Source organism: Aphelocoma coerulescens, chromosome 2, assembly GCF_041296385.1.
Source record: "Aphelocoma coerulescens isolate FSJ_1873_10779 chromosome 2, UR_Acoe_1.0, whole genome shotgun sequence".
NCBI lineage: Eukaryota > Metazoa > Chordata > Aves > Passeriformes > Corvidae > Aphelocoma > Aphelocoma coerulescens.
Window position 1 is genome coordinate 143,715,869 of NC_091015.1, and position 12,090 is coordinate 143,727,958.

Consider the following 12,090-nt stretch of genomic DNA (forward strand, 5'->3'; position numbering starts at 1 on the left):
AAGAATCAACTGTTCTATTAACCTTATTATTTAACTGATGTACTGGCATCCCTTTCCAATTTTCCTATGCTTCAGTGCATCTGTACATACTTTGAGGTACAGCTCTTCTCTGTACAGACCTTGAAAAAATAATTTTTTTGGCCTACCAATCAAACATTTCAGATTAACCTAAAGTACTCATAAACTCTAATCTGGCTTTAAATGAAATACAAATCAGCTACAGGGCAAACAGAAGACCATTTTGAAATGCCTTAATTATGACCTCTGCTATTACAAGCTTTATGATATTTTTTATATGTTCACTAAGGGGGAAAAAATGTTTACCATCCCAAAAACTAATGCTATCTTATCAGCAATTACTCTTAACCTTTTCTGAGAACAGATAATGGTTTTTCTAAAAGAAAATCTCACACTTTATTGGCAAAACAACCAACTGAACACCCTTACCTTTCCAGCCTGCAAGTCTGAAATCTCCTGTTGTGTAGTAGCTAGAAGAGCTTTAAAATCAACATATCATCAAAAATGTTTAACTGGAGAAGTTAGTTGTATCCACATTTTCAACTCACCTTAGTAGTAAAGATACTAGCTTACAAAAACAGTCACTTCATTGAAGTTTTCAACATGATGGTAAGGTATGGGAAGTTTATTTTGAGGATTCTCATGTCTTTATTTTCCCTGCAACATCTTCTGGCTTCTTCATCTCTTTTACAGTAGCTATTTAATAAAGCACAAAATTGTTGGGTTTTAATTCCTTTTAAGTTCAGAGGATTCAAAACTGTATGATTCTGAAACTAATTCCTACTGGAGAGCAAAAACCAGTATGCTACGTGTTCAGAATTTGAAAACTTGGCCATTACATTTCCTTGCTCAGAGGACTCTACATATACAGACCTTGCATTATCATTCAAAAAGCTTTTTTCCTGACGCTTAAAACACAGAACAAATAATATGCAGAAGAAATAAAGCTACACTAACTTTTTGAAAATTACAAAACAAAAAATTCCACTCATTTTGTTTGCTTGTACCAAACACTTGGCATGGAAGTCTTGCATTCATGTTGATGACTTTACATAAAGTAATTAAAATTTGACCATCAGTGAGGGGAGATCATTCATTGGAAAGGCTGCCCAGACAGCTCTGGCCTTAAAGCTATTATAGATGCAGTGGACAAGGCCTTGAGTAGCCCATTCTAACTTAAACTGCTTTGATGAGGGGATTGGAATAGAGACCTCTCCATGAATTTAGAATTTTTTGGTATTGCCCAAGCAAAGGTTAAAAGTTTTCACTGCCAAGTTGCAACTTTGTTTGAGGGGACTGAGACTTAATTCTTTGATACTACAGATACTATCTTGCACAGTTGCAATGTCAAGGAAACGCCTCACCCACACAACGGAAGTTTCCTACTAAGCCTAAATTTTGAAGACAGCTTTTCCAAGCTACCTTTTTTTTTCTTCCTAAAATTTAAATATGCTGGTACAAAACCAATGAAAACAACCCGTTCTAAATGCTGACACAAGCATTTATTACATAAGAAAATAACATAGTTGGCTGTCAGCTTGGTTGCCAGTGACAGATGTTACTTAAAACTAATCAGAGATTGACCTGGAATGCATCCAGACATCATTAGCAAGTTAGTATTCATATTATGCAGCATGTGAAGATAAAACAAAGACCACTGAAGTCAGAATTCTTGATCTGATTCCAACATCCATCTCTGCCTCAAGGTACTACAGAGAACAAGAAAAAAGCCTGTCTAACTGATTAATACAGCCTCTGCAATCTCTGTAAACTACCCATCCTTTGCTGTGTTGACAAACTACCAGTTCACTCTTTCCAAAGGAAGCAGCCAGCATCATTCTCACCAGGACCCAGATCTGCTGAGCATAATAGTTGAGATCATTAAGTATACAAGTTTTAAATATAAGACACACATTTAAATGGCAATTTCCTTTTTATTTTAAAAAAGCTGCAAAGCCAGCTAATGAGAACAGGAAGCTCTTTAACAGGAATGCCTGCAAACACATGAAACCGAATAAAACCTGAAGAGTTTACACAAAAGGAAACAACCAAAAAAAATCCTCAGTAATTTTAAAAATTTTATTAAGCTAACTTCAGTAAGAACTGTCGTTTACTAATGCAGGTAGCACTGAAAATCTTCTATTTGAACCGTTTGTATGGTCAGTCAACCAGCACTTTTTATTTGATGCAAAGACATAAAACTGGAATTAATCTTTAAAAAAAAAAAACCAAAGCATTACAGCTCCATCCCTTTACACCTTGATGTATGACATTCAGTATCCTACAGATATTTCAACCAAGAGCTAAACAACTGAACTGCGTATTATTTACAACCATTGATGGAAACCGTTTCTTTTGCATTTTCCAGTAATTAAAGTTAAAATAACTGTCAATACTGTCAAACCTAGAATGTGTCATTAGAGCATCTTGTCCTCCTTTACAGCAAACTCAGCTTAACTTTCCGTGGACCAATGGGCCTATCATTCAGTTCATTAATAGCAGCCATAGCTTCCTCATAGTTTGTCATAGCAACGATGGCATCACCAGAAGGTAATCCTTGTTCATTGTACTGCACAGAAACTGACTCTGGTATCACTCTGTAGCCATAGAAAAAATCCAGAATCTCGTTAGGAGTAGCTTTAAAAGGTAAATTTTTCAATAGAATAGGAACAACACGCTCAGAACCACCACTGAAATTTGGATCTGGCATAAATCTTCCTTCAGGAAAATTTCCCATTTTATTATTCCCAAACTCCATTCTGCCAAAAGGTTCATTGTCGCCACCAAAATCCATGAGGGGTGGTGGACCCCTAAAATTCTTAGGAGGGCATATGAAGTCCTCAGGAGGATTTCTAAATTCAGAATGATGCCTAAAGTTCCCAGGGGGACCAAACGAATGCATGGGTGGCCCTTGTGGTGGCCCAGATGGCGAACCAACGGGACGGGAGAGATCACCTCTGTCATACAGATGTGAACGACCGTGCATTTCATTTGGTGCAGATAATGGTGCTGCTACACCAAACTTCTGCATCTGGTCTTGAGATATAAGTCTTATTAATACTTCTGTTCCCAGAAATGTCTGACGATTTAAATTTTCTGCTTTCATGGCTTGTTCTTCAGATTTAAATTTCACTAGTGCTTCTCCCAGTCCAACTCCTTTTTCATCATAGAGCAAGTAGATATCATCTTCATCAATATCAAATCTCGCAAAGAACTTTTGCACTTCAATTTTTGACACATCAAATGGAAAATTCCTTACATAAGCACACGTCTTAGGGCTGGAATGACCTTCCCGGTAACTCTTGTCTGATATGGCCTGTCCAAAATGATCTCTGTCCGGTGATCTTTTCCTCTCACAAGAGTCAATTATTTTCAACATTGACTTTCTTGAAATTGGGAAAATGTACACAGGACGATTGAGAAGAACCTTTCTATGACATTCCAAAGCAGCCTGATATTCTCTCTCACTCCTTAACACTACAAAGGCATCTCTAGTCCTTTTCTGATGCTTATCTGTTAGAATCTTGATCTGTTTGCTGTGTATATCCAGATCAGGAAAAAAATCTCTCAAATCTCTCTTCTCCACATTAAAAGACAGATTTCTTAAGTGTATGTAATATTCCTGGCTGGGAGATGAACGAGAATGTGTTCTTTGTCTCCTTGGTGACCTTGAACGAGAATGCTTCCTTGAATGCATGTAGCCTGAACTTTTTGGAGAATGGTCTTCGCACAAAAAGTGATCCATTTCATCTGGCATGTCTATCCTCCCACCACATTCAATCCACCGTTCCTCTGTAGTTGGACTAATTTCTATAAACCTCTGATCCATGTATTGTCTATGACGCTTAAGTCCTTCTAAGGCATCACCAGGTGTAGCACATTTTACCAAGCAATCACCATTGTTTAAACCATTGCGGTGCTTTATCAGAATCACCCCATCCACACGTATCCCCGAAAGGAAAGCACGTACTTCAACTTCCGTTGCAGAGTAAGGTATGCCACGCAGAAATAGGTAACGATCATCTGGGTTAAATGGGTGAGAATCCTTTCTTAACTGATAGTTTGATTTAGGTATACCCATATCACCGTATCTTGTGCCGTTGGTATGGAAACCAGCCTCCAGGCGACTTGGTGGCCCGTAACTAGGTTTTCTTATTCCTTTTGGAGAAGCTGCAACTAAATGTGGTATATCTCCAACACTTGATGTACTAGAACCATTAGTACCTGTTCTTCTAGAGCCAGACATAGTTTCTCGTCCCCCACGGTCAAATCGTTTCCGGCTCATTTCTATGGTATTCTGCATCTCTGCCTTGCTGCTGAGAAAGAGCTCTATGCGCGAGTCCTTGATAAACCCTCCCGAACAGCTCATGGCACGCCGTGCATCTTCATCTGTTGCAAATATAATAAAAGCCTCCCCAATCTCTCCTCCAATAATATGCACACCTCCATCAGGAATATTCAATCCCAAGAAGAAACGACGAATATCTGGAGGACCCGCAACAACAGGAAGCCCCTGTAAACGGATGACTACAGCCATGCTGAGCTCAACCCACAGCAAAAATCACCTGCAGACAAAAAGGTACACATGATAGCACGTCTTTAGTACTCAGCTATTACAGTATCTTATCACTTAAGAAGCTAGAGCCTTTTTAATGAATGCCCTTGTCTCATCAAGAGAGAAAGTATCAAAAAACCCACAAGTTCACAAGAACAAGATTAAAACACAATTCACTGAATGTTGATTAGTCAGAACAATTAGCTACTCCACCAGCACACGTGCACAAATCTATCACTATTCCCTGCCCTAAGGGCAACAAAATCCACCTAAGTCACTCCTCACCATCCACAATACCTAAAGAACACCTCAAGTCTTTCACGGCATAGTTACTACATGCCAGAGATCTCTGCCCAGTCCTAAGGAACAAAAAAAATCCAGTTTACTTTTGAACAAGACACTAGCTGATAAAAGGAGAAAGGAAAAAGAATAACTATGTCACTGGAAAATGAAGTAATTCAGAAACAGTGATGACTTTACTGCTTTGACAAGTTCCTCTACCCAGTGATCAGTTCTGTTCAATAATGTATGTTTTCTCAGCATTCAAAAATGTTGTCTCTTTGACGTAGTCAGAGTATTAATTGCGGCGGCCACAATCATATCCTAGTTGCCAGCCACAAGTCTGTGAGGAAAAAAGGCTGTGTATGATCTTGTCACAATACTCAGTGAGAAGTGTTAAGCTTTTGGCAGCTTACCTGTTTCTGCTTTGGAGACCTGATAAATTCTGTAAAATCAACTTAACTGTGGAAAGAAAATGAAACATAATTAATGGCTGATACCTGTACTTTGCTTTACACACTGTGCTACACTGCTGCAGCCCATCCATAGCAGTGGCTAATACTAAAACCAAGCATGTTATGAACCCATGTGAAGAACTCCTTCCATGTTCCAAGATGCCATGCACTGCATCTTTCTGTTTCCATTTTAGAAGCAAAAGAAATTCAAAATTTAAGTTGACTTCTGGAAACGATGAAAATACGATGAGATTACTTGGTCATCAGTTGTGCCACTGAACTGTTGCAATGAAACAGACTGACAGTGTATCGAGGGAACAGTTCTCAACTGAGTTCTTCAAAGTTGCTTAGGTCCATCTCAGGATTACAGGACATGTCCATTCTTCTGAAATCCACCTGGTTTCAAAGTTCACAACAAGAATATGCTACTCACCAGTCCAGCACTGCACTTAACATACACAGTGAAGACCATCAAATGAAAGAGCGAAAATATCCAACAAGGAGAAACTTCAGAAAGTACCTGAATTTACAAAGCCAACTTCAGTATTTTCCTTACATCATTACTGCCTTTCAAACATAAGAACAAGAAAAGCTTGAAAACACTGACTTAAACATACCCCGATTTTCAACATTTTCTAACATCACACAATAAATAGCACAATATTCTCAGAACAAGCACAAGCCTCTGTAGCAGATTACTGCATCCCTTTAAAACAAACACAACAGCCCAACACTCTGATCATTTGAGAACACTCCCCTACAAAGCTTGCTCTATAAAGCACTAGATCCTGATGATGAGTTATCTATCAATAACCATAACTGTCACTCCACCTGAACTTAGCAAAACAAGACCAAAATCCAAATTCTCTAACTAATGGACTCTGTGTCACTTCTGCACCAGTACTCTGTAAGCACAACAAACCGAAAACAACTGCCCATTTAGAAACTTCACTAAAGACCATCTGTTCTGTGTACTTTTGTGGTGAGTCGACCCCAGCCAGCACCCACACAGCCGATTGTTCACTCCTCGTCCCCATCAGCAGGATGGGAAAGAACAAAGTCGAGAAAACTTGTGGGTCAAGATAGAGACAGTTTCATCAGTGGAACGAAAAATGCAAAACAAAGGAAATCTCTCACCACCTCCCACAAGCTGACTGATGTCCAGCCTTCCTCCAAATAACTGCCTTGGGAGTCAAGAAAAAAATCCCCCCAAAGAAACCAAAACCATCAAACAAAATACTTCTTCCTCTACCTCAGTTTTTGTTGCCAAGCACGACGTTACATGTCACAGAATATCGCTTTGATGAGTTTGGGTCAGCTGTTCCAGCCATATTCCCTCACAGCTTCTCACCTACTCTGAGCACACTCACTCGAGGAACAGAGTAGGGAAAATAGATAAAGCCTTGATACTGTGCAAGTGCTGTTCAGCCACAGCCAAAACACCGATGTGTTGTCAACATTCTTTTAGCCACAAATCCAAACTGAACTGTATGGGCTGCTGTGAAGAACGTTAACTCCATCCCAGCCAGACCCAGAACACTTTACAACGTGTCTTCTCAACAGATGCAATGGCAGTGCCAAAAAGCATGGAGAATTCAAGGGAAGAATTTTCATATGGCACCTTCGTGTCTTGAAAAAGCAAATCCGCTGCCCTGCTACTTCATGGCGTATTTAATCTGTAGTACTTCTGGATTCACAACTCCGTTTTCTTATCCCAATTTTTAAACATCATTCACAACAGCTCTCCTCCATAATTCTTCGGTGATAAACAGCAAGTTCTCCACGATGCACCAGGGATATAATACACAACCTTCAGTGGTGAAAACCAGACACACTGATTCCAGATCATAATGTCATCTCTAAGAAGTCCACAAACAAATACAAGTTCAAATAATCAGCTCTTACTGACTGTAAGTAAACAATCAAGCATGGGCAGAAAGCATAGACAAGCCATCCAACAATTTAAAGTGCATAACCAAAAAAAGTTGACTTGTCATGAAAAGTAAGAGCAATTCATTAACTAAACAAGGACTTCAGAGAGCAAGGATTTGGAGAACAGACAACTTCATGCCACAAGTTAAAAGCACAGAAGTACATACAGTTTCATGAAATTTTATATATAAGCAAAATTGGCTAGAAAACAGTACAATACCTATTCTTCCACGGCCCCGGGAAATTCCAAACATCATTAAAACCGTTTAAGTAATCCACATCTTGTAAACACAGTAGGAAACTAAGTCTGCACTAGACTAGTATTTTTATCATAACACTGAAAGATTACACAGACTGTATGCAAGCTAGAAAGAACACCCACAGAAATACCCCGACTACGAAACTGGAGCAGTATAAAATAACCAGCGGAACAGGGAAAGGTTTCTTACTCTGTTCCTCAAAATAAGCCTTAAATAGAGGAAGCAGCCTGCTACTAATAGCAGTTTTCACAGTGCAGAGGGAAAACGTGAGTGAGCTCTGCAGCTGGGCCCGCTACACGGTCGAATGCAGCACGGAACCGCTTCCGAGCAAGTGGCCCTGCCGGCGCCAGCGCTGCTGGAGGGCCCGGCCGCGGGCGGCAGGGCAGGGAACGGGCGAGGGGACGGGGCGAGGGGAGGCCGCCCCGCGCCACACGCGCTTCGGCCCGCCGGAGCCGCCGGTGCTCCGCCCCCACGAAGAAGCCCGTCTGCTGCCCGACACCGGGACAGGGCTGAGGGAGGCACCGGGAGCGGGAAAGGGGGGTGGGAAGCCCAGGGACAGGAGGGGGCCGGGGCACACGGAGCGGCCGCGCAGCGGTTCCGCGAGGGTCGGGCAACTGAGAACCGGCAAACTCCGCGCCGCCCTCGGCCACATGCCGCACCGCGGGGAGGCGTGCTCTGTCCCTCATGCCATCCATCCGCGCACCCACCGGACACGCCGCTCGGACGGGGCCCGCAGCTCCCGGCACGGCTCCGCCAAGATGGCGCCGCCTCCACAGCCCCCCCCCCCACGCTGAAGAGAAGCTGCGCTGCGCGAGCGCTTCCGGCCCGCGAGCGCGGGCCTGCGCGCGCACCCTCCGGGCGGGCCGCAGAACGCCGCGACCCCGCCCCCTCCGCTGCAGCCGCGCCTGCGCGGGCCGCGCGCCCCCGTCGGCGAGGGGCGAGGCGCTGCAGGTAGTGCGCATGCGCTGTCTGCCCTGGACGTGCGTCTGCGCTCCCCATCTAAGTAGATCTGATGGAGCTGCATAATTATAGATCTGTATGATTATAGATTTGTATAGTGATAGACCTGTACGATGATAGATCTGCATATAGACATCGATCGCGCGGTGGCCGAGTGCCGCTGCCGTGCGGAGCGCTGTCTCAGGCTCGTTGCCGTTCGTGCCGGCGCGTGCCGAGCCTCGGGCACCCCTCACCGCCGCTCCTGCAGTACCTGCAGTCCCTACAGACACGGTGTCTAACCCATCTCGGGGCTAGCTCAAGTCGGAGTTGTGAGAGGAAAGGAAGGCAGGGATGGAGGAATGGAAGAGAAGGAAAGGTTCAAGGTGGAGGAAAGGGAAGGGCACAGGCAGAGTACTTTGGTTGTGCAAGTAAGGTATTTTATCCTAATGTTTATCCTACCTGCTTTTCCCTGTCTTTGTTCTCCCCTGTCTTCCTATGCTTATCAGTACTTGCCTGCTCCATTTTACATAGAAAAAAAAATCTGTACTATTTATGATTGATTCACCTAGCAGTGTTGCCGATTTTAGGAGCTTTCTCAACACAGGCAGAGTCTTGTTTAGAAAAAAGACATTGTTTATTCTGTGCAGGGTACAAGGTGGAGGTTTCCACAAATCAAGCACACCAAGCGGTAAAAAGTTACATCTTTACACAGTCAAATTTATATAAACTTGAGCGTGGGGACAGATAATTTGACTTGAAAACATCAACTCAACTTTTAAACGTTTGTTGAGCCAGCAAAATAAATTCAGTGAGAAATAAACCATGCTAATGTCGAAAATCATAATAGGGTATTAGCATGCAGGAGAGGGACAGTGAGAAATAATTAAAATCCAGGACACGGTGTCTTGCCAAGTTTTGGTAACATCTGAGGGAATGGGACAGGAGGCAAGAGGCAGAAACATGCACAGAAATTTCCACCTGAGCATGAAGAACTTTGCTGTGCAGCTGCTCAAGAACAGGTTGCTCACAGAGATGGTGGAGTCTCCCTCACTGATTCAAGAACTGTCTGGTCACAACCCTGTGCCATGTGCTCTGGGATGGCCCTGCTTGAGCAGGGAGGCTGGACCAGATGACCCACTGTGCTCCCTTCCAACCTGACACATTCTGTGATTCTGTGGAATGTGAACAGAAGTGTGCTGACAAAGGTGTAAGAGGTAAAGGGGAGTAACTTTGGTTGTGCATCCATTGCTCTACGCATATTTTGTGGTTTCACCTTGTAACAACTTTCCTCTCTGGGGAGAAATTACAAACACGTGTTACATCTGTATGATGTACTGTGCACCAGTTCTAGAGACGAGGTACCGGAACATGCGTACCGGGCTCGGAGTCCTCTCGGTTCTTGCTCCCGCTCTCGCACAGGACGAACAAAACCCTCTGCAGACCGCCTACATGAACCCGGGCTTGTGCAAAGCGGACGCTTTGCGTGCTGCGCCGACGGGCCCTGGGCGCTCGCCGTACCGCGCGGCTCTGGCCAATCGGCGTGCGCGGGGGGGCGTGCGGTGGCCATGGCGACGCAGGGCCGCGGGACCGCTGCTGCCGCCGCCGCGCTGCTCACGGCGCTGTCGGCGGCGCTGCCTCCCGCCCGCGGCTTCTCCGTCCCGCTCCAGCGCCCCGCCGACTGCGGCGCCGACCGCTACTTCGACAGCTCCCGCCTGGCCTGCGCGCCCTGCGGGGCCCACCAGCGGCAGAGCGCCGGCGGTGAGCGATGGGGGAGGCGGCGCCGCCGGCGCCTCGGGGCAGGCGGGACTCGGGCGGCTCCGCGCTGAATCCGCTCGCAAGCAGCGGGAGATGCACAGTCGGGGCTCAGGCTGTGGCGGTAAAACAGCAGCCCCCGGGCACGTCTGGGAAAGCCGCGAAAGGGCCAGGATCCCGCAAAGACCTAAGAGCCCCCAGCACAGCTGTGATGTATCTGAGATACAGCTCAGAGAAATGACTGTACACCTTTTTTAATAATCTTTTTTTCCTCAAACATTATAGGCATTTGCATTTTCATGTGTAAAACTACACTGAATTTATGTTCTCGAACACTTCTGTAACTTGAAACTCATTGTCAAAACTTGAATTGGTCTGAGATACCAAGTGTCTGAGATCCTCAGGCTGTGCCCATGCTCGTCCGAGTCCCACGCTGGAACTTGGAGCAGATACAACACGGCTGGACAGTACTAAATGGAAAATACAGATAGTTGGTTTCTTTAGGGCATAAGGACGTATTAAAGGGTCCATCTTTTATAAATACACAGTCCAACAAGAGTGGGGGTTCCCTGTTGTTTGTACAGACACAAATTTGAGACTAAGACCAACAGCATCTCTTCAGAACTGGTACTTCAGTCAGAAGCAGTGATGCGGATGGCTGTCTTCACAACTGCTGCATAAAAGCTGGTCACCTTTTCCACCACTGCCATGGTACCCTAAAGAGTAATCCCATAGTGCACTTACTGAAAAAAAATACATTATTTTTTTTCAGATCCCCTGATGACATGGGTATCTAGATCCATACCTCCCTTTTAGGCTGAATCTTCCTCTAAATCAAGGGCTTCAAGGAGAGGAAAATTCCAAGGGGAGGTTAGGGGTTTATTTTTTCCTGCAGATCTGTCTGGAGCAGTGTAGGTAGGTGCCACCTGGTGCAGTTTGCATCTTGACTGAATTCCACTTTTGATTGCCCATATACTCCCTGGCTAGCTCATCACTGTGGATTCTGCTTTCAAGTGACATGCCTAAAAATCTAGGTATTGTCACCGTGAGTGTTGCAAGTCAGACTTTGCATTGATCTAATCCAGTTGGGCTTTTTTTCTTTAGAATTAAGTATAAATGGTTGATCATTTTGACAAATGTTTCTGTACAACTGGTCTCATTAGAATGTGTACTTTAAGGTTATATAACTTTTCACACAATTTGACATTATTTTTACCTGCACAGTTCAATAAGCTTCAATGATAAAAACAGTTTATTAGTATATATAATCTATTTTGGTTTGTAGTATGTGTTTAAAAGTACAGAGAGAAATCCATGAGAGTGAGACTGGAAAAGTTCCTAAAAAAAGTTGTTGAGCACTAGCAGATGGGCATTATACTGTGCCATGAAAGTAGTGTTTTATTTCATATAAAATGTTAACTGTGTTCTGTTCACTCACTGAAAACCATTCAATATAAACCTTGATCCCCGTGCACAGTTTTAAAAGTTTAAAACAGCTTTCCATACAACAGTTATATTTTGAAAAACCTTTTCATAGGAACACATTTTGGTTTTAGGACTGACTTCATATTGAAAAAATAAAACCTGTATACAAACATATAATGCTGGTGTTGTAGAGAGGGAAGACTGTGGCAAGATTTAGATGGAGAGATTATATCTATTACAGACCAACTGGTAAAGTTTGGTTTAATTAACAAAGCCCATAAAATACAAGCTCCAGGTCCCTGTTTCACCCTGGTAGATCAGTCAGCCTTGTAACATTCTCCTCAAACGTCTGTGTGCAAACTGTAACACTCTACTGAAGGTAAATTTTTTAAAAAGCAAGATGATTTTCGTGCACATCTCATTTAGGTATTTTTATGTGTCTATCTCATCTTGATTTCTTGAGAACAATTGCAGT

General features: G+C 43.6%; 2 protein-coding genes across 3 annotated transcripts in view; one reads left to right on the plus strand and one right to left on the minus strand.

Annotated features, from left to right (window-relative positions):
- Positions 1-1,932: 1,932 nt before the first annotated feature.
- On the minus strand, positions 1,933-8,330 carry RBM12B (RNA binding motif protein 12B). Of its 2 annotated transcripts, none has more exons than XM_069005126.1 (3): positions 8,207-8,330; positions 5,269-5,314; positions 1,933-4,583 (listed from the first exon to the last, which is right to left on the minus strand). In XM_069005126.1, exon 3 carries the CDS (start codon positions 4,553-4,555, stop codon positions 2,456-2,458), a length of 2,100 nt encoding a protein of 699 aa, XP_068861227.1. In that variant the 5' UTR covers positions 4,556-4,583; positions 5,269-5,314; positions 8,207-8,330; the 3' UTR covers positions 1,933-2,455. The 2 variants fall into 2 exon arrangements, with proteins under 2 accessions (XP_068861227.1, XP_068861228.1); XM_069005127.1 differs by having other exon boundaries at positions 5,269-7,166; positions 7,460-8,330.
- A 1,673-nt stretch (positions 8,331-10,003) lies between these two features.
- TMEM67 (transmembrane protein 67) overlaps positions 10,004-12,090 on the plus strand; it is a 32,573-nt gene continuing 30,486 nt past the window's right edge. Inside the window, exon 1 of the mRNA XM_069005131.1 lies at positions 10,004-10,196. Within this exon, the coding sequence (XP_068861232.1) occupies positions 10,004-10,196 (193 nt within the window). The remainder of the gene's footprint in view (positions 10,197-12,090) is intronic.